The sequence below is a fragment of the Geotrypetes seraphini genome, chromosome 8, assembly GCF_902459505.1.
Source record: "Geotrypetes seraphini chromosome 8, aGeoSer1.1, whole genome shotgun sequence".
Classification (NCBI taxonomy): Eukaryota; Metazoa; Chordata; class Amphibia; order Gymnophiona; family Dermophiidae; genus Geotrypetes; species Geotrypetes seraphini.
In genome coordinates, this window is record NC_047091.1 from 8,684,135 (window position 1) to 8,705,000 (window position 20,866).

At 46.4% G+C, this 20,866-nt stretch overlaps 1 protein-coding gene across 1 annotated transcript in view; it reads left to right on the forward strand.

Annotated features, from left to right (window-relative positions):
- Positions 1-11,174: 11,174 nt before the first annotated feature.
- The window catches only part of LOC117365250 (CCN family member 2-like), a 57,590-nt gene continuing 47,898 nt past the window's right edge, over positions 11,175-20,866 (forward strand). Inside the window, exons 1-2 of the mRNA XM_033955434.1 lie at positions 11,175-11,287; positions 17,310-17,523. Coding sequence (XP_033811325.1) covers positions 11,237-11,287; positions 17,310-17,523 — 265 coding nt within the window. The 5' untranslated portion in view covers positions 11,175-11,236. The remainder of the gene's footprint in view (positions 11,288-17,309; positions 17,524-20,866) is intronic.

Below are 20,866 nucleotides of genomic sequence, written 5' to 3' on the forward strand. Positions count from 1 at the left end.
AGTCGAAGGATTTATCTACCGACTCCACAGCCCTGATTGACAGATAGAGCACAGATGCTACTCCTTCCTTGAAACAGGTGCAACTTTGCATGGGCTTTCGGGACGACACAGATGGACTCCTATGTTGTCTTTATAAAATAAATGCAACATTTATGCGTAAGTGGTTTTCTGGGCCTCAGACGTCCTGTTACAAATGTTCTCTCAGGGTTTCCTCAGCTGGCATTGTGCTTGTTGCAGGTTTCCGGATTTCGTCGCGTCTTTGTCAGGTAGAAACCTGACAAAGACGCAGCGAGACCCGGAAACCTGCAACCAGCACCCTGTTAACGAAAATTGCCCTCCACCAGTACAGCAGCTGGTGCTTGAACAAACTCTACAACCATGCTAGGTTCATTTTGGAATCAGGAAGAAGTTGAAAGATGTTTGGTTTTCATATCTCCTTCATCAGGGGTCCGTGGTAGAAAAGGAAAAAAAAACAAACAAATGTCACAAAAAATTGCAATGGAAAAAATTCAGTGGAAAAAAACGGGCTGTATGTATCGCCGGGCGTCACGATATTTTGTGACGCCCGGCGATACACACAGCCCGTTTTTTTCCACTGAATTTTTTCCATTGCAATTTTTTGTGGCATTTGGTTTTTTTTTTCCTTTTCTACCACGGACCCCTGATGAAGGTTGTCCGAAACACGGACCGTGTTGGGTCCCCTGTTTGGTAAAAAGGTTTTAATATATAGTTTGGTTGTCACAAATAAATTTTGCCTACATCGTTGTACATATCTGCAGTTTTGGCTTGTTTGTTCCTGGTTGGTTTTTTCACTGCAGATAAGGTTGGACTCCCCTCTTTTTTGTTCTGTTGTTTCACAGGTAATATACCCTTTTGGGTGTACTGGTGTGGCAACTTTCGCAAAGAAGGGCTTTTTTGTTCCCATAGCATGCTGTGGAGACCGAGGACTTTCCCTGCACAAAGAAATTACTTAATCATTTTGTTATTGGTTGGAAGCCATTCCACAGTGGTTTCCGCCCCTGCCGTCCCACCTAGGTTGGACCCAATGAACTGAGAACAACAAAAAGCAGCAGAAACAACCAGAAATCCAAGCCAGTAAACATTTTAATGGACCCGATACGGACTGTGTTTCAGCTAAAAGGCCTGCATCGGGATTCCGGCGAAATCTACAAAATAAAAAGCAAATAGATAGTCCACAGTAGCCGGTGAGCTGTAAAACGTCGTTACACAAAACCCAAAGCCTCGTCCACAAAGTTCAGATGGCACAGCGACAACAGCCCACAGCAAATTCAGTCATAATGATCAGCCGGCGTGTTTCGACAGACAAGCCAAAACATGTCGGGCGGATCATCATAAGACTGAACGTGCCGCGGGCTGTGGGTGCCATTCAAACTTTGCAAATACAATTTGTAGAGCTCCAAGCTAGTTTGGGTCTCTCTCCTGCTTTGGGTTTCAGCTTTGTGTTGTTCGCAGTGGGTCTCCTTCGTCGTTGCTATGCTGGTGAGAAACAAATGACACTCACTAAAACCCAACCTAGGTGGGACGGCAGGGGCGGAAACCACTGTGGAATGGCTGCCAACCAATAACAAAATGATTAAGTCATTTCTTTGTGCAGGGAAAGTCCTCGGTCTCCACAGCATGCTATGGGAACCAAAAAGCCCTTCTTCGCGAAAGTTGCCACACCGGTACACCCAAAAGGGTATATTACCTGTGAAACAACAGAACGAAAAAGAGGGGAGTCCAACCTTATCTGCAGTGAAAAAAACAACCAGGAACAAACAAGCCAAAACTGCAGATATGGACAACGATGTAGGCAAAATTTATTTGTGACAACCAAACTATATATTAAAACCTTTTTACCAAACAGGGGACCCAACACGGTCCGTGTTTCGGACAACCTTCATCAGGGGCCCATGGTAGAAAAAAGAAAAAAACATGTGATTTTTACTATTTATAGTGACTCTCGGCATGACACATTATAGAAACATAGAAACATAGAAAAAGCGGCAGAAAAGGGCTATAGCCCACCAAGTCTGCCCATTCCAAGTATCCCCCCCCCTGAATTTACTCCCTTAAAGATCCCACGTGAGTATCCCATTTTTTCTTAAAATCCGTCACGCTGCTGGCCTTTATCACCTGGAGTGGGAGTCTGTTCCAATGATCCACCACTCTTTCGGTGAAGAAGTACTTCCTGGAGTCGCCATGAAACTTCCCTCCCCTGATCTTCAGCGGATGCCCTCTGGTGGTCGAGGGTCCCATGAGCCAGAAGATATCATCTTCTGACTCGATGCGTCCCGTGATGTACTTATACGTTTCAATCATATCTCCCCGTTCTCTTCTTTCCTCAAGTGAGTACAGCCGCAACTTCTTTAGTCTTTCTTCATACGTGAGATCCTTGAGCCCCATGACCATCCTGGTGGCCGTTCGCTGAACCGACTCGATCCTCAGCACGTCCTTTCGGTAGTGTGGGCTCCAAAACTGAACACAGTACTCTAAGTGAGGCCTCACCATGGCTCTGTACAACGGCATCATAACCTCAGGTCTCCTGCTGACGAAACCTCTACGGATACACCCCATCATTTGTCTTGCCCTGGAGGAAGCCTTCTCCACTTGATTGGCAACCTTCATATCCTCGCTAATGATCACTCCTAGATCGCGTTCCGCCGTAGTTCTAACCAAGGTCTCACCATTTAGTACATAAGTTCTACGGGGGTTTCTCCTGCCCAAGTGCATTATCTTGCATTTTTTTAGCATTGAAGCCTAGCTGCCAAGTTTTTGACCATTGTTCCAGCAGCAGTAGGTCGTGTGTCATATTATCAGGTAATAAGCCTCTGCCTACTATGTTACAAAGTTTGGCATCGTCGGCGAACTGTTTGCCTTTATTATATTTTCCAACATTTGTTGTGACACATGTTTTTTTCCTTTTTCTACCATGGACCCCTGATGAAGGTTGTCCAAAACACGGACCGTGTTGGGTCCCCTGTTTGGTAAAAAGGTTTTAATATATAGTTTGGCTGTCACAAATAAATTTTGCCTACATCGTTGTACATATCTGCAGTTTTGGCTTGTTTGTTCCTATATTACCTGTGAAACATCCCAGGAAGAAATATAAGTGCAAGAAATATAAGTGCAGTCAGTGACCAAAAGAAAAGTAGGAGGGTAACTCAGCGTCAAAATAGCACGCCTTTAGCAAGTACGGCTATTAACCAACACAGAAATACTGGCCAATAATCGAACCGAGCACGGTACTTATCAGCTGGTATGCAGGTCACAATTATTAAAGAAAAGATCCCCGTGCTGTATAAGTCCAGAAACAAATGACAGCAGAGGCTTTTTTTTTTTTTTTTTTTAAGGATCAGCTTAATGTACTAAACTTCTGATTAGTTTTCGAGAGCCATATGCTCTTCATTGAATCCACAGTGGGAATTCCATTCCAGAGCCGGAGAGGGGGGAAAGTCAGTCAATCCCAAGGAAGTCCGGTACAAGCCACTCTTTTTTCACAGCTCCATCACGTCTCTAAAAAGGCCATTCTAGCATGTCATTCGAGTACATGTCAAATGCCCTGATCTGAGTGAAGTCATCCCTGACAGGCATAACAGGTATGAAAACCAGGAGCAACAAACAAAAACAAGGAAGGTCCAACTCTATCTGCAGTGAGAAAATCAACCAGGAACAAACAAACAGAACTGCAGACGTGTACAACAACGTGGGCAAAATTTATTGTGACAAACAAAAAATATATTAAAACCTTTTTACCAAACAGGGGACCCAACACGGTCCGTGTTTCGGACAACCTTCATCAGGGGTCCATGGTAGAAAAGGAAAAAAAAAAAACAAATGCCACAAAAAATTGCAATGGAAAAAATTCAGTGGAAAAAAACGGGCTGTGTGTATCGCCGGGGCGTCACAAAATATCGTGACGCCCGGCGATACACACAGCCCGTTTTTTTCCATTGCAATTTTTTGTGACATTTGGGTTTTTTTTTTTCCTTTTCTACCACGGACCCCTGATGAAGGAGATATGAAAACCAAACATCTTCCAACTTCTTCCTGATTCCGAAATGAACCTAGCATGGTTGTAGAGTTTGTTCAAGCACCAGCTGCTGTACTGGTGGAGGGCAATTTCGTTAACAGGGTGCTGGTTGCAGGTTTCCGGGTCTCGCTGCGTCTTTGTCAGGTTTCTACCTGACAAAGATGCGACGAAATCCGGAAACCTGCAACAAGCACAATGCCAGCTGAGGAAACCCTGAGAGAACATTTGTAACAGGACGTCTGAGGCCCAGAAAACCACTTACGCATAAATGTTGCATTTATTTTATAAAGATGACATAGGAGTCCATCTATGTCGTCCCGAAAGCCCATGCAAAGTTGCACCTGTTTCAAGGAAGGAGTAGCATCGTGGCACACATGTGAATTTTAAAATAAGAGCATAGAAATCAATCGTGCCTCCACTGCATTCATTGTCAAACACTCCCCCCGCCCCCCCCAAAAGAATGTCTACGTCTATAATCGCATGAAGATATTTTTCCTGAGCACCTACGTTGATGTGTCTGTATCCCTGGGGAATTTTGTGAACGCCTACTCATATGTGTAAAATAGCAGTCTACATGCTCAAATCACTTATATTATTACCCCCATTGTGAGCAGAAAGGAAAGTGATCTCATCTAGCTGCATTCCCATTAAAACAGGAAAGAACAGAAGAGCACAATCATTTCACAACATCAGCAGGGACTTTCTGTGCATTTGGAAAGGTGCCCATGGTGAGTTCCTATCAGACGCTCTGCATCCCGGTGTCCTCTGAGACTAAGTGGGCAAGTTGTGGGGCCTCACCTTTCCTTTGCACGTGTGCCGAAAACATCCCAGAGGTGAAGGGTCTACGACCTTACCCATCATAAATATTTCCTGAACAGAAGGCTGGTATTAAGCGGAAGGCAATTAGAAACAAAGGTCTCACGTCTCGGACTTCACAGATCATGGAGATTCTGTGGAGTGAAAGAAGGGGGAAGTAGGGAAGTGGGGGGAGAAATGCTAGGAAGTTCTTTTTTACTCAGAGGGTGGTGGACACATGGAACGCGCTCCCGGAGGTTGTGATAGGCCGGAGCACGCTACAGCGTTTCAAGGAGGGTCTAGATAGGTTCCTAAAGGATAAGGGGATTGAGGGGTACAGATAGAAGTAGAGGTAGGTTATAGAAATAGTCAGGAACCACTTCACAGGTCATGGGCCTGATGGGCCACCGCGGGAGCGGACCGCTGGGCACGATGGACCTCTGGTCTGACCCAGTGGAGGCAACTTCTTATGTTCTTAAATTTAAAAAGTGATTGCTGTTCAAAAATGCAAGTTTTGTTGCTTTAAACTAAGTATTTGCTCAGCAGAAAACTATGCAGGAATGATGTCTTTGCAAACTCTATAATGAGGATGTCCTCAGACAAACTCTACATTGTTCATTCTGCCAATGAGGCCGAGTGGCTGTTTTAAGAATTTAATTTGGTTGGGTTTTGAGGGGTTTTCCCTCCCATGCATGGTCTCTTTGCTCTCATCAGGGACTTTTTTTCCTTCAACCTTCCCAAATGGCTGTCATTGGAAAAATCTTCGTACTTCAGGTTTTCCTCATTTGGGCCTTTCACTAATTACACCCAGAGGTTGTGAGTTTGATCCCAGCCTGGACAAGATTCTCAAAAGTTTGACGCCGTCGCTAAACTGTTTTCCGGTGGTTTAGCCTGTACGCAGTTTAGCGGCGGATTAGCAAAAGGGATTATCTCTGTCTTGCGCGAGGTTTCTAGCAGTCTCCGACACTGACATGCAAATGGGCTCTTCAACGTTGAAATGAGCCCTTCAGTGGATTCTTAAAAAAATGCCGAGCCATTTTCAAAAAGCGGCATCGGCTTTTGGCAACACAAAAAAGCGACTGGTCCAGGGTGCCAGTCAGTGCTGGAGACTGCTAGAAAACCTATGTGTTGTGATGCAGTGGGAGAGATGCCCATTCTCTCCGCTACTTCACAACACCCTTTCGCTAACATCCTGGCCACAACCCCCCCCCCCCCCCCCCCCGCAGCAGGAGAGATGCCCACTCTCTCCTGCTGCACTAAACTACTCCCTCCGCAACCCAACCCGACCACCCCCCCATCTCCACTGCCCCCCTCCACTTTATCGGAACAGATGACACGGAGGGACATATACACCCCTCATCCCTGCATGCTGCTGCATCGTCTGAATGGAATTCCCCTCCCCAGTGCATCTTGGGATCCACCGGGGAGGGGCCTGAGGCTCGGATTGGCCCAGGTTGTATAAGGCCTCTCCGATAGGCCAAACAGAGCCTCAGGCCCCTCCCCGGATGCAATGTGAAGGGTCCTAAGGCTCTGATTTTCTATGGACACCCCATAGGAGCTCTTGGGACCTGGGTTGGCCACTGTTGGAAACAGGATACTGGACTTGATGGACCTTCGGTCTATCCCAGTATGGCAATTTTTATGTTCTCGTAAGGCCACAAAGGGGTGCTGTTCTCTTTAAGGGGTGAAGGATTGTATGTTAGCTGCTCTCGGTTGCGTTCCTATTCTCAATGATCTCTTCACAAAGGAAAATGCTACTCATTCTGTGCCAAGCTGTAATAATATCAAACACTTTATATGCATTCCACCAATGCTTAGGCATTGGTGGAATGAGGCATTATGACATCACAATCTGAGCTCTAGAATGTTGCTACTTAGGATTTTAAAGTGTTTGAGGCTTGTGCAGATGAGGACGGAGCTCAGGCATTGGTGGAATGAGGCATTATGACATCACAATCTGAGGAAAGTTCTGGTTCAGATTGCTGGTCATTCTCCCCCCCCCCCATTGCATTTGAGTAGGTTAGGAGGTGGAGGTGGTGAAGGCAAAGACCATGTCTGAATTCAAGAAAGCTTGGAACAAGTACACAGCAGTGGCCTAGCGAGGGGAACAGGCGCCCCTCCCCCACCTCTCTTCGCTCCTTCTTCCGCGCATTGCCCGCCCCTTCCCCCATACCTCTTTCACGTTCATGGTGCGAGCACCAACCCTAACCTCCTGCTTGCGCCAGCGTCGGCCCTGCCTCTGATGTCATGTCCTAGGCGCGGACTAGGAAGTGACATCAGAGGAAGAGTTGACGCTCGCGCGAGCAGCAAGTTCAGATTGCTGTTCGCGCTGCGAATGTTAGAGAGGTATGAGGACAGGGAAGGGGCGTGCGTGCGTAGTAGTGGGGCAAAGAGCTCCAAAAGCATTCCATTATGTACCGCATCCAATATTCCCAGATGGTCTCGGGACTCAAAAGATCTCCCGTACGAAGAACGGTTAGACAACCTGCAGCTATACTCGCTCGAGGAGCGCAGAGAGAGGGGGGACATGATCGAGACGTTTAAGTATCTCACGGGCCGCATCGAAGCGGAAGAAGATATCTTCTTTTTCAAGGGACCCACGGCAACAAGAGGGCACCAGTGGAAAATCAGAGGCGGGAAACTACGAGGTGACACCAGGAAATTCTTTTTCACTGAAAGGGTGGTTGATCGTTGGAATAGTCTTCCACTACAGGTGATTGAAGCCAGCAGCGTGCCTGATTTTAAGGCCAAATGGGATCGACACATGGGATCTATTCGCAAGGTAAAGGTAGGGGAGGGTCATTAGGGTGGGCAGACTGGATGGGCCGTGGCCCTTATCTGCCGTCTATTTCTATGTTTCTATGTTATTTCAAAATTCGCAGGCACTCCAAGAACCTAACCCCCCGTGAATTTCGGGGGACTAATGTACGGTCTTTATCTGCCTTCATTTTTCTCCATTTCTATCTCTCTAGGTAGGCAATTCCGGTCCTCGAGAGCCGGAGCCAGGTCAGGTTTTCAGGATTTGCATCTCAAGGAGGCAGTGCATGCAAATCCATCTCATACATATTCATTGTGGATATCCTTTAAACCTGACCTGGCTCCAGCTCTCGAGGACTGGAATTGGCCTACCCCTGCTCTAGGACAAGCTCATTTTGAAACAGTTCTTGGTAGGGCACCTCATTACAATGCTATACACACCATTCAAAGCCTCCACAAAACAGTTCAATTTCCAAACCACTGTGTTTGAATTTCAAGTCAATTTGCTGCAAAATGTTCCTGTGTACCATTAGCTGTTTCTAAACAATGGTGAAAAGAAATGCACATTACTGGCATGCTGGTTTATGTGCTTTTTTTTTTTAAAATGTGTATTCAGCCAATCTACACGAGGAACTCCTTAGGCTTCTTCTAACTAAGTGTTTTAAAATGCAAACCGTACAGGTCTTACAAACTGTTGTCAAGCACTTCCAATTGTTCTTGAATTTGCACCAGGAACATTAAAAAAAACTTTTAGGACCCTCCTACAGTGGTCCATCGTGCCCAGCAGTCCGCTCACGCGGCGGCCCTTAGGTCAAAGACCAGTGCCCTGAGTCTAGCCTTACCTGCGTACGTTCTGGTTCAGCAGGAACTTGTCTAACTTTGTCTTGAGTCCCTGGAGGGTGTTTCCCTCTCTTTGAATCCCTGGAGGGTGTTTTCCCCTATAACAGCCTCCGGAAGAGCGTTTCCAGATTTCTAACACTCTCTGGGTGAAGAATTTGTACAGAATCTATCCTCTTTCAACTTTAGAGAGTGCCCTCTCGTTCTCCCTATCTTGGAGAGGGTGAACAACCTGTCTTTATCTACTAAGTCTATTCCCTTCAGTATCAGATGGAATTTTTCCTGGATTTATTTAGGTCAATTTAACTAAGTCTAGCCTTACCTGTGTACGTTCCGGCTCAGCAGGAACTTGACTAACTTTGTCTTGAATCCCTGGAGGGTGTTTTCCCCTATAACAGCCTCCGGAAGAGGGTTCCAGCTTTCTACCACTCCCTGAGTGAAGAAGAACTTCCTTACGTTTGTACAGAATCTATCCTCTTTCAGCTTAGAGAGTGCCCTCTCTACTTTGGAGAGGGTGAGCAGTCTGTCTTTCTCTACTAAGTCTATTCTCGTCATTATCTTGAATGTTTCGATCATGACCCCTCTCAGTCTCCTCTTTTCAAGAGAAGAGGCCCAGTTTTCTCTAATCTCTCACTGTACAGCAATTCCTCCATTTTAGTCGCTCTGTCTGGACCCTCTCGAGTAATATCGTGTCCTTCTTCATGTACGGCGACCAGTGCTGGACGCAGTATTCCAATCATGGCTTCACAGACTTGAAAACAGTGGTCAGTGTGAACCCTAGTCTTATCTCTGAGCCAGTCTAGAAGGATTGAGGTACACTGACTGAACTCTGGGTAAAGGGGATCTCAGCACTGGAACAGGAAGGGGTGCTACAGGGCAGGTTTGAGTTTGGATTGGATTGAATGTATGAATTTGCTATACCACAGATTACAATAGTTTCACAGCGGTCTACCATCAATGTTTGCAACCATGTACATAGTACATAATAAAAATAAAAACAGATTTATTTCTGCAACATAATGAAATCAACGTATTCCTCACATAGAATCTGATCATCTCGGCTTTCTCGCTTCCTGAGAACTGGAACAGCATAAACTCCAGTGCCTGTCAGAAGCGGCGCGGTAGCCAGAACTGATTTTGTGATGGGGGTCTGAGGTTAATATGGTTGGGGCACTAGGCGACGACTTACCAAACCTGTCCAGATAACGTCACACCACAGCCACTTGGGGTTTTTGTTCAGGACATCTCTAGCATGCATGTGATCAATGGCTGCATTGAAGCCTTTGCTATTTGCACACGCTGGACAACTCAGGGAAGTTCTTCTCTAGGAGTCCTACCCTGTTTCCCCGATGATAAGGCAGGGCCATCAAATAAGACAGGCCCCCCCTTTTTAGAAAAAAAATGTAAAATAAGGCACCCCCCCGCAAATAAGCCACCCACCGATACCTGCGCTTACCCGAATCGGGTGGTACGGTTGGGTGACTCCGTGTGGTCCCCTCCGTCTACCGTATTTGCCTCCATGGCTGCGTGCCGCGCCTCGTCATGAAGTGAAGAGGAGGAAGTGACAGGACTGCAGCGCGCGCACGTGACCTCCGCGCAAGGAAACACAGGCAGCTTCCCTCATCCCTCCCTAACGGAGACTGCAGGAGTTTGTTCACGGCCAGAACATCCAAAAGTGAGACCCGCAGACAGGTTCTTTTGCTGTGAGCAATACCGCTTACTGTATATAAAGCCTGTTTAAAATGCATACGGTATATAAACAATGGGTTTCACATTGTCAAGTCCCCTCTGATGCTGCACTACAGAATAATCTCTTTACTGTGTTTCCCTGATGAGAACATTGGGGACATTAAATGGTACAATATATGGTATGATGGATAAAGCTGGCCATAACACGGTACGATTTTTCGGCCGACCGATTCTTCAGCCGTCAAATAAGACAGCCCCCCCTTTTTAGAAAAAAATGTAAATAAGGCATCCCCCCGAAAATAAGCCCTAGAGCATATTTTGGCCTTCCAAAAAAAAATAAGGCAGTGTCTTACCATCGGGGAAACAGGGTAGTTTTTTGCCCGAGTACAGTTTAGGATCTGAAGGATTCATATGCTAATACTGGGAAGAAAAAGTGTGCTGGAAAAGAGTGTGTGTGTGTGTGGGGGGGGGGGGGGGTCATCATACTAAGAAATGACGAGGATTATATGGTTTCCTATTATATCACTACAGGGTTATATCCTCCAAACACCACCTACTCACACTGTCATAGGACTATTGAGGGGGGGGATCTCTATCTACCCCATATGGTGCAGAGAACGTTTGGCCCATTCGTTCTCCCTTCTCCTCTCTTCCTCCCCAAATTAGACTAAACAAAACCTCATTTATGTAATACTATAGCTCATCCTGCCAGAAGGAATGGGCTGGGGTGTGGAGATAAAACAGTTCCAGCTTGCATACTTTTCAAATTAAATGTAAAAAAATAAAAAAGTGTGATGTGTGTGGGGTGGGGGGGGGGGAGAGAAGGTAAGCAACAATGTCGGGGATTCAGAGTGTAAAAGCGGAATGTGGAATATTTGCCAGATCCAAAGATCAACGCCCCTCTGGCCGACAGCTTGGAATCTGGATGGGGCACTGTCTCGGTGGGAGATGGAGAGGGGGGGGGAATCCTTTGACATTGCCCATCAGCTGCAGGGCACCACCCCTGTGCAGAGTATTTAAAGGAACTCCGGCAGCGCTCAGCAGGCAGAACAGGGTTGAAAGTGAGGAGTGAGAAGATCCCGGGACAGGTGACTCCGAGGGAGCAGTCCCCCCCCATCCTGCAGCATGGACAGGAGCGTCATCGTCCTTTCTCTGATCTTCCTCCTTCCCTGCGGGGTGAGTAACAGCATCCCCCCCCCCCTCCTCACCTTCCAAAGTCTGTTTTCTGATTACCAGGGCTCTGCCTAAATTCCTCTCTGCCTTTGATCATTCCTAAAGCAGCAGCGTTAGCTGGAAAACTTTTTATACTAATTTAGGCAACATCTAATTCGTTAAAAGTTCCTACTCATCACACATTTACGGTTCTACATTTTCAATGGACTTTTTGGCTGGAAATTTGTGCTTTAGAGTTTTCTGAAAGATGCCTCCATGCGGTGCCACTGCACTGATCGTCATCGGCACCGTTTGTGCTGATGTAATCCAAACTACAGCATGAAGAGTGGAAAGATGGACTTGTGGGAAAGATTTTATTTTTAAAATAATCGGCATTTATTCATTTTCTGCATAGGCTGTGTTCCAAGCCTTAGGGGACTGATTTTTTTTGTTCTCATCCTATAAACTCCCTTCCACATGTGCAGCCCTGCAGCTGGAATAGCAGTTCTGGCTAATCTAAAAAGTATCAGATCAGATCTACGGGCATGATTGGACTTTGTCCTACCATTATTTTCAGCCAAACTTCTATTTCTCTTGACATTTTGTGTTTTACGTTGTGCTTTGGTGAGGACGAGGAACGGATCCTGTAAATGTATAATGTACTTCAGTATAAGGAAAGTTTGGGACACAAGATCCTTCATCGTAGGAATAGCAGAGGCAGCCATAGCTGAAGGGGATGCTGCAGATCCACTGACTTCCTAACTGTAAAATCACCCCAGGCCACCTGGGTGTAATTTTAAAGCCTAGGGCTGGGTTTTAGCTGCCATAACAAGCTGGTCCAGAACAGGTAGACTAGGGGTGTCAAACTGCAAGCCTGGGAACTCTCCAGGTCCCACTAGGAACTTCAGCTGACTCATTCAAATATATGATTATGTTTCATGTTTATAATCTTTTGTAAACCGCGTAGAACGTTTTGGTAATGCGGTCTATAATTATTATGTTATGTTGTGTAAAATCTCCTGACCCTCCTTGGAAATCAGATTGTAGGCCTCTCCCTTTCTGGTCCCTACAGGCTGCCTTGGAGGGGAAGATATGAATTAGGCAAAGCAGAAGGGAGCTTACTTCCATCTAGTGTCTGCCCCTTCCAGAAAATATCTACCTCCCTCTGCCATCTCTCTTGCTCCCCCCCCCCTTGGTCTGGCATCCATCATCTTCCCTCTGTTCCCCCTCATGGTCTGGCATCTCTCTCCTTCCATCTCTCCATCTCTCATTCTTTCCTTGATAGTTCTGCTTATGCCAGCCCCAGCTTCTTTCCCGCCACGTCTGTCCCCCTCCAGCAGAGAGTAGGGGGGTTAAATGGCTACTATTCTGAATGGAGAAGGGTAGATAGTGACTCTGTACCTTCGTACATCTGGAAGCACTCTAGAAATAATTCATGGTTGTAGTTGTGGGGGTTCCCCAAAGGTCTATGCTATTGCTTATTAACTAACATATGTATAAATGAGCTAGAAATGGGAATAACTAGTGAGATAATTACATTTGAAGACGACACAAAGTTGCTCAAACTGTTAAATCACTAGTGGATTGTGAAAAATTGTAAGAGGACCTTGCAAGACCCTGGATCAAAATGGCAGATGACGTTTACTATGCGCAAGTGCAAAGTGATGCATGAAGGAAACTGGAAACCAAACTGTAGCTACATGACGCGGTGTTCCACGTTAGGAGTCGCTGCCCAGGAAAAGGATCAAGGTGTCATCGTTGAAGATACATTGAAACCCTCAGCTCAATGTGCGGCAGCAGTTAGGAATTATTAGGAAAGGAATAGAAAACAAAGATGAAAAATGTTATAATGCTATAGTATCTCTCTATGGTGCAGCCACACCTGAAATACTGTGTGCAGTAGGGAATGTCATGGGGACAAATTTTTCCCCATTCCCGTGGGAACTAATTTTCCTGTCCCATTCCAGCAAGTTTTTTTCCCTGTCCCTGTCCCATTCCTACAAGCTCCGTCCTCATCTGCAAAAGCCTCAAACACTTTCAAATCCTAAGCAGCAACATTCTAGAGCTCAGATTGTGATGTCATAATGCCTCATTCCACCAATGCCTAAGCTCCGTCCTCATCTGTAAAAGCCTCAAACACTTTAAAATCCTAAGCAGCAACATTCTAGAGCTCAGATTGTGATGTCATAATGCCTCATTCCACCAATGCCTAAGCTCCGTCCTCATCTGCACAAGCCTCAGACACTTTAAAATCCTAAGCAGCAACATTCTAGAGCTCAGATTGTGATGTCATAATGCCTCATTCCACCAATGCCTAAGCTCCGTCCTCATCTGCACAAGCCTCAAACACTTTCAAATCCTAAGCAGCAACATTCTAGAGCTCAGATTGTGATGTCATAATGCCTCATTCCACCAATGCCTAAGCTCCATCCTCATCTGCACAAGCCTCAAACACTTTAAAATCCTAAGCAGCAACATTCTAGAGCTCAGATTGTGATGTCATAATGCCTCATTCCACCAATGCCTAAGCTCCGTCCTCATCTGTAAAAGCCTCAAACACTTTAAAATCCTAAGCAGCAACATTCTAGAGCTCAGATTGTGATGTCATAATGCCTCATTCCACCAATGCCTAAGCTCCGTCCTCATCTGCACAAGCCTCAGACACTTTAAAATCCTAAGCAGCAACATTCTAGAGCTCAGATTGTGATGTCATAATGCCTCATTCACCAATGCCTAAGCTCCGTCCTCATCTGCACAAGCCTCAGACACTTTAAAATCCTAAGCAGCAACATTCTAGAGCTCAGATTGTGATGTCATAATGCCTCATTCCACCAATGCCTAAGCTCCGTCCTCATCTGCACAAGCCTCAAACACTTTAAAATCCTAAGCAGCAACATTCTAGAGCTCAGATTGTGATGTCATAATGCCTCATTCCACCAATGCCTAAGCTCCGTCCTCATCTGCAAAAGCCTCAAACACTTTAAAATCCTAAGCAGCAACATTCTAGAGCTCAGATTGTGATGTCATAATGCCTCATTCCACCAATGCCTAAGCTCCGTCCTCATCTGCACAAGCCTCAAACACTTTAAAATCCTAAGCAGCAACATTCTAGAGCTCAGATTGTGATGTCATAATGCCTCATTCCACCAATGCCTAAGCTCCGTTCTCATCTGCACAAGCCTCAGACACTTTAAAATCCTAAGCAGCAACATTCTAGAGCTCAGATTGTGATGTCATAATGCCTCATTCCACCAATGCCTAAGCTCCGTCCTCATCTGCACAAGCCTCAGACACTTTAAAATCATAAGTGTGTAGTTAAAGCAGAGCTTACAGGAATGGGGCAGGGACAGGGACAAAACTTGCAGGGAGGGGAAATTGAGTTCCTGTGGGGATGGAGAAAAATGTGTCCCCGTGTCATTCTCTAGTGTTCAGTTTTGGTTGTCATATCTTAAAAATGATATAGCAGAATTAGAAAAGATACAGAGAAGGGCGATGAAAATGATAAAAGAAAAGGAAAGGCTAACGCAGCTAGGGTTCTTTAGCTTGGAAAAGAGATGGCTCGGGGGGATATGATGGAGATCTATAAAATACTGAGTGGAGTGCAAGGGGTAGATGTGAATTACTTGTTTATTCTTTCCGAGATACAAGGGCAAGTAGTAAATTTACAACAAACTGGAGAAAATATTTCTTTACTCAACACGAAATCAAACTCTGGAATTTGTTGCCAGAGAATGTGACGAAACCAGTTAGCTTAGCAGGGTTTAAAAAAGGTTTGGCTAATTTCCTAAAAGCCCATAAGCTGTTATTAAGATGGACGTGGGAAAATCCACTGCTTATTTCTAGGTTAAGCAGCATTCAAAATCTGTTTTACTCATTTGGGGTCTTGATTTGGGTGAGCCACTGCTGGAAACAAGATCAACTGGGCTTGATGGATATTCCGTCTGTCCCAGTTCGGCAACTCTTTTGTTCCTATGAGGGGAATTATTGGAGGGAAGAACAGCTCTGCACAGCTATGTACTTCATCCTCACCCTTTTTGTTCCCTACAGGAGAGGGAGAGCAACAAGAAGGGAGCGGATTCATTCTTTTTCTCGATTGATCTGTCTGGTCTAGAGAATGACACGGTGACAAAATTCATCACCGTTCCCGTTCCCGCGGATAACCGCGGGAAATAATCCCATGTCATTTTCTAGTGTCTGTTTCAACCTCAGTCCTTCTACACCAGCATTCTTCAAAGCAAAGCTTGCGGGTCAGTGGTTGTGGCCATTCATACTCTGATTCTTATGTGAGCCAAGGATAATGAAGCCATTGTGACATCACTGATGTGATTGGCTCTTAGGCACTAGTGGAATGAGGCATTATGACATCACAATATCTGCTCTGGATACCAGAGACTGTCATTCTGTAGTGTCTGTTTCAGCCTCAGTCCTTCTACACCAGCATTCTTCAAAGCAAAGCTTGCGGGTCAGTGGTTGTGGCCATTCATACTCTGATTCTTATTGGAGCCAAGGATAATGAAGCCATTGTGACATCACTGATGTGATTGGCTCTTAGGCACTGGTGGAATGAGGCATTATGACATCACAATATCTGCTCTGGATACCAGAGACTGTCATTCTTCAGTGTCTGTTTCAACCTCAGTCCTTCTACACCAGCATTCTTCAAAGCAAAGCTTGCGGGTCAGTGGTTGTGGCCATTCATACTCTGATTCTTCCCTCTCTCCTTAAAGAATGACATGAAGATGGTTTCCCGCGGTTATCCGCGGGGACGGGAACGGTGATGAATTTTGTCACCGTGTCATTCTCTAGTCTGGTCCAGCTTAAGCCTCCCTCCCTCCTCTTCTGTCCCTGTGTGCTGGTTAGGTGGGGAGGGAGTGAAAAAGGAAGCAAGAGCTGGGCTTTGAATTAACTTCTCCGCATGACCTTGTGTGTCCATGCTTAGCAAGGGCTAGCTTTGTGGAAGGCAGAGGAAGGGGAAGAGTGCTAGGATCAACCTTGGGGAAGGAAGGGTAATCTTTGAAGACAGGGATGGGGAGAATAGGGAGAATGTCTCTGTGTGAGAGAGAATGTTGGTTCCCCCCACCCCCCTCAATTTATACCAAATCTGAGTGACCATAACTAAAGCTCCCAAGGTTGCCTGTGTTTTCTTTTATCTAGACTTTTTAAAAGCAGGTCTTTTATTAATGTCTTTTATTTCAGAAAGCCTGTATGACTGGGCCTAAATGTATTATGCAATTTTGGTTGCAGAAAGAATCTCCAAGTTTTTGGCATTGGAGGAATCAATTACATCGCTTATTTTTATTTGAGAGTTGGGAGGTTCGAGGTTCGCCTAAAAAAACTCGTCTTTTTATGGAGGTTTGGGATTCTAATATTCAGAATCTTTCACCAAAAATACGAAGTTTGGTTATCAATGATTTATTATGAAAATTAGGTTTAATAATTACATTCCAGTTATTTATTTTAATTCTTTATTTTTGTCAACTTTCATCTAGGGTGAGGGATTTCATTTAGGGGAAGATAGTGGGTAGGGGATGGAATTAAGGGGGGTGTAGATAAGATTGAATTAATTCATATGGAAATTAAATTTGAAAGAATGATTTAAATTTGTATGAAATATTATTGTAATTCTTATTGTATTGAATGTATTTTTGTATTATCCTATTGCACTGATTATTTGATTCTTTCAATAAAAATTGTTATACAAAAAAAATAAAAATAAATAAAAGCAGGTCTCCTTTTATTAAGGTTACCAATGGCTCTGGCTCCAATGGATAGCTAAACTAATCCTAGCTTATCTACCTTCCCCAGAATTCTGAAGTTTGTATGGTGGCTTTCCCAGGAAAAATTAAGTGGTCTGGAGTTTCTAGTCATTGAAAACCAGGCTCGGATTCTTCTCTCCCAGATCCTGTGCAGCTGCAAAGGCTGGCATGATTAAAGACAGAAAGGACTCTGGAGCCCCCTAGTCTCTTGCGGTATCCGCTTTCCAGTGGAACATTGGAGGGCGCCTCTGGCGGAAGTCTTAATCTCGTGAGTTTGCTTTTCTCTCCAGGCAGAGGTGGAAGAATGTTCCTATCCGTGCCAGTGCACCGTGCAGCCCCTGAACTGTTCTGCGGGGACCAGCCTGATCCTAGATTCCTGCGGGTGCTGTAAGGTGTGTGCCAGGCAGCTCGGCGATCCTTGCTCCAGAAGAGCGCCCTGCGACCCCCACAAGGGCCTCTATTGCGACTTCTCCAACATCGACGTTGCCAGTGGCCTCTGCCTAGGTAAGTGAGACCCACGGTTCATAGACAAAACCGCCGAAGACAAAGGCGCGCGCCGACAACTGAGCACAAGACGGAAGCGCGCGCCGAAGAAAAAGAGTGTTTTTAGGGGCTCCGACGGGGGGGTTTTGTTGGGGAACCACCTCCCACTTTATTTAATACAGATCGCGGCGGCGTTGTGAGGGGTTTGGGGGGTTGTAACCGCCCTCATTATACTGGAAACTTAACTGTTTCCCTGTTTTTTAGGGAAAAAGTGAAGTTTTCAGTAAAATGTGGGGGGTTACAAGGCAACCCCCCAAACCCCCCACAACGCTCCCACAATGCGGCGCGATCTGTATAAAGTCATTTTCTTTGGCGCGCACCTCCACGTTGCGCTCAGTTGTCTGCCCGCGCCTTTGTCCCGGCGCGCTTTTGACCTGACACCGAGATCCACAGTGCGTTCGGATGCCTGCCCGGCACGCAGGAGGGGGGGGGTCCCAAGTCTGGCCAGTGTACAAGATTTAATGAGGTACTGGCAAACAAAATTGGAGGGCAATTCCTGTCTGGGTTGAGGTGAGACCAATGGCAAACTAGGCAGCCAAAAGCTCTGGCGCTGGAGCCAACAGTGCGGAAACACAACCCTCTGGTGCTCGAAGCTAAGGGTGTTCAAATTATGCACGCACTGTAAAAGCAAAAGCCACGCTTGGTGTGCCACTCCTCTGGCAGTTTTATAAGCTTTTCAAGCTTATATTTAAGCATAGAAAACGGTGACGGGACAAAAGCGCGTGGGACTTCGTCGCGCTGACGTTTCAGCGCAGACAATTCGGCGCAAGACTCCAGTGCACCACCAAAAAAGTTACTTTTAAAGAGCTCTGACGGGGGGTGTGAGGGGAGAGCCCCCCCACTTTACTTCATACTGTACGCGCTGCCGTTGGGGGGTGTGGGGGGGTAAAACCCCCGCATTATAGAGAAAACTTAACTTTTTCCTAAAAAATCAGAAAAAAGTTAAGTTTCCTCTATAATGGAGGGTTCCAATCCCCCAAACCCCCCCCCCCCCCACGGCAGTGCGAATGGTATGAAGTAAACTGGGAGGGCTCTCCCCTCACACCCCCGTCGGATCTCTTTAAAAGTAACTTTATCAGCGGTGCGCTGGAGTCTTGCGCTGAATTGTCTGCGCTGAAATGTCGGCGCGCCGAAGTCCCATGCGCAAGTGCCAATGTGTTCTTTCACTTTCAAGTTTGCTCACTCGCTCACATTTGTTTCTCAGTGCCAGCACATAAGAGGGATGGTCTGCCCCGGGCGCCATCTTGGTGCGGGCGCAAGCACCCGTTCTGCTCTCCACCCCCTGCTCCTTTCTCGCCCCTCTCCTTGCGCCGTGTACGGGTGCCGCTTCCTTTCCCCAGTACCTCTGTAATGTTCCCGGCGTGAGCAGCAATCCCTCAACCTGCTGTCACGCCAGCGTCAGCTCTTCCTCTGACGCCGCTTCTTGAACCCGCACTTAGGAAGTGGCGTCGGAGGAAGAGCCAACGCTGGCGCGACAGTAGCTTGGGGGAGTTGCTACTAGAGGTCTGCACAGGAACGGGGATCGCGGGAATCCCGTGGGTCCCATGGGAATCCCCCCTAACCCATGGGACTCCCACAGGGACCCCCCTTTGGCCCACGGGACTCCCACGGGGACCCCCCTTTAGCCAGCGGGACTCCCACGGGGATGGAAGGCTTTGGAACCAGGGTTCGTCCATATAATTTAATGGACACGTCAGCCTTAGTAAAAGAGGGGGTTTATAAGTTAATTACATGAACAGAAAACAAAAAACGGGTTCCACTAAAGAAATTCCACAAGGAAAACAGCAGCGCAAACACATAAGAAACGGTGGTATTGATGATCCTGTCAGAAGTAATTGCTGCTTTTTATGGGGACGGGCGGGGATGGAGAGGATCCTGGCGGGATCAGGTGGGGACGGAGAGGACCCTGATGGGGACGGATGGGGACGGAGAGGGTCCTGGCGGGGACAGGCGGGGATGGGTGGGATTTCTGTCCTCATGCAACTCCCTAGTTGCTTCATGTGCCAGGAACATTAGAGGTACGGGGGAAGGGAAGCGGAGGAGGGGGGGGAGGAGTATATGGAGGTTGGGGGGGGGCATAGAAGAGGCCGGGGGAGGGATGCCTCTCACCCTTGCTAAGCTACTGGTTACATGGGCTTCCTTCCACTTTGAAAACCAGTCAAAACCAGCAGATTTTAAAACAGAGTCATAAGAAATCCTCTCTTCAAACTCCCCCAACGCTAGCTCCAAGCTGGTGGTATTTTTCTCCGAACAGCGGAGGGAATAGCAAAATGACCTCATTTGCATTCAGTTGACTAGATTTAAGTACAAATTGCAGCCATCTCTGGAGCAGTGGAGTACTAAGGGGAGGGGGGGGGACGGTCCGCCCCGGGTGCACGCTCCAAGGGAGTGCACAGCCGGCCGGATCCGGAACCTCCCGCGCTGCTTCAACCGGCACTTCAGCGTGGCTGCCGTACTTAGAGCATATAGTTCCTATGAGCGTTGGGAGCAGCGCGGGCCATTCAGCACCAGAAACTACTAGCGCAGTTCTGTAAAAGGAGGCCTAAGTGGTTTTTTCATTTTTAAACTTTATCTGAGAATTGAAGAGTTTCGAAGTTTTTTTTTACTATTGACGTTTTTGCAGATTTAATTACAAATGGAGGACCATGTGATGATTGGACGGTGAGGTGGTTGGGGGGGTTTTCCCCCTTGTTAACCCCTCCGGGTCTCTGAGCTTAATCCCACCAGCATATAATATAACACTTCTAAGTTTAAGATTTATTGCATAAATATTTATTATTGGAAGCTTGTGCATCAATACACTTCTTCCTCCGTATTCGAGGTTTCAGCAATCGCGGTTTCGATTATTCATGGTTTTTAGCTTGCTGGCTCCTCCCCCTAAATTACATCAGCATGCATAGAGAAATCGCTGATTCCAAGCGTTTACAGAGAAAATCGCCGATTCCCAGCACTTTCTTCACCGTGTTTTGCCTCTCCTTCATGAACAGGCCAGGTCTCCCACCATGTTATTTGCGGTTTCACTATATTCACGATGGTTTTTAATAGAGAACAGGGAATAACATATGATTCACCAATCTTCTTGTAATTCTCCTGGAAATGTCCAGATGTCTCTTTTGTAATCCGCCCAGAACTGCAAGGTGCGGGCGGAATAGAAGTCAGTAATGTAATGTAATGTAAAAAGTTATTTGCAGTTTCTCTGTATTCGCGGGTCTGTTAATCTCCTATCACAGCGAATACGGAGGGAGAAGTGTACAGTCTTCTCTTTGCTTCCTGCATTGATACCATTGGTATTTTTCTCTGTATG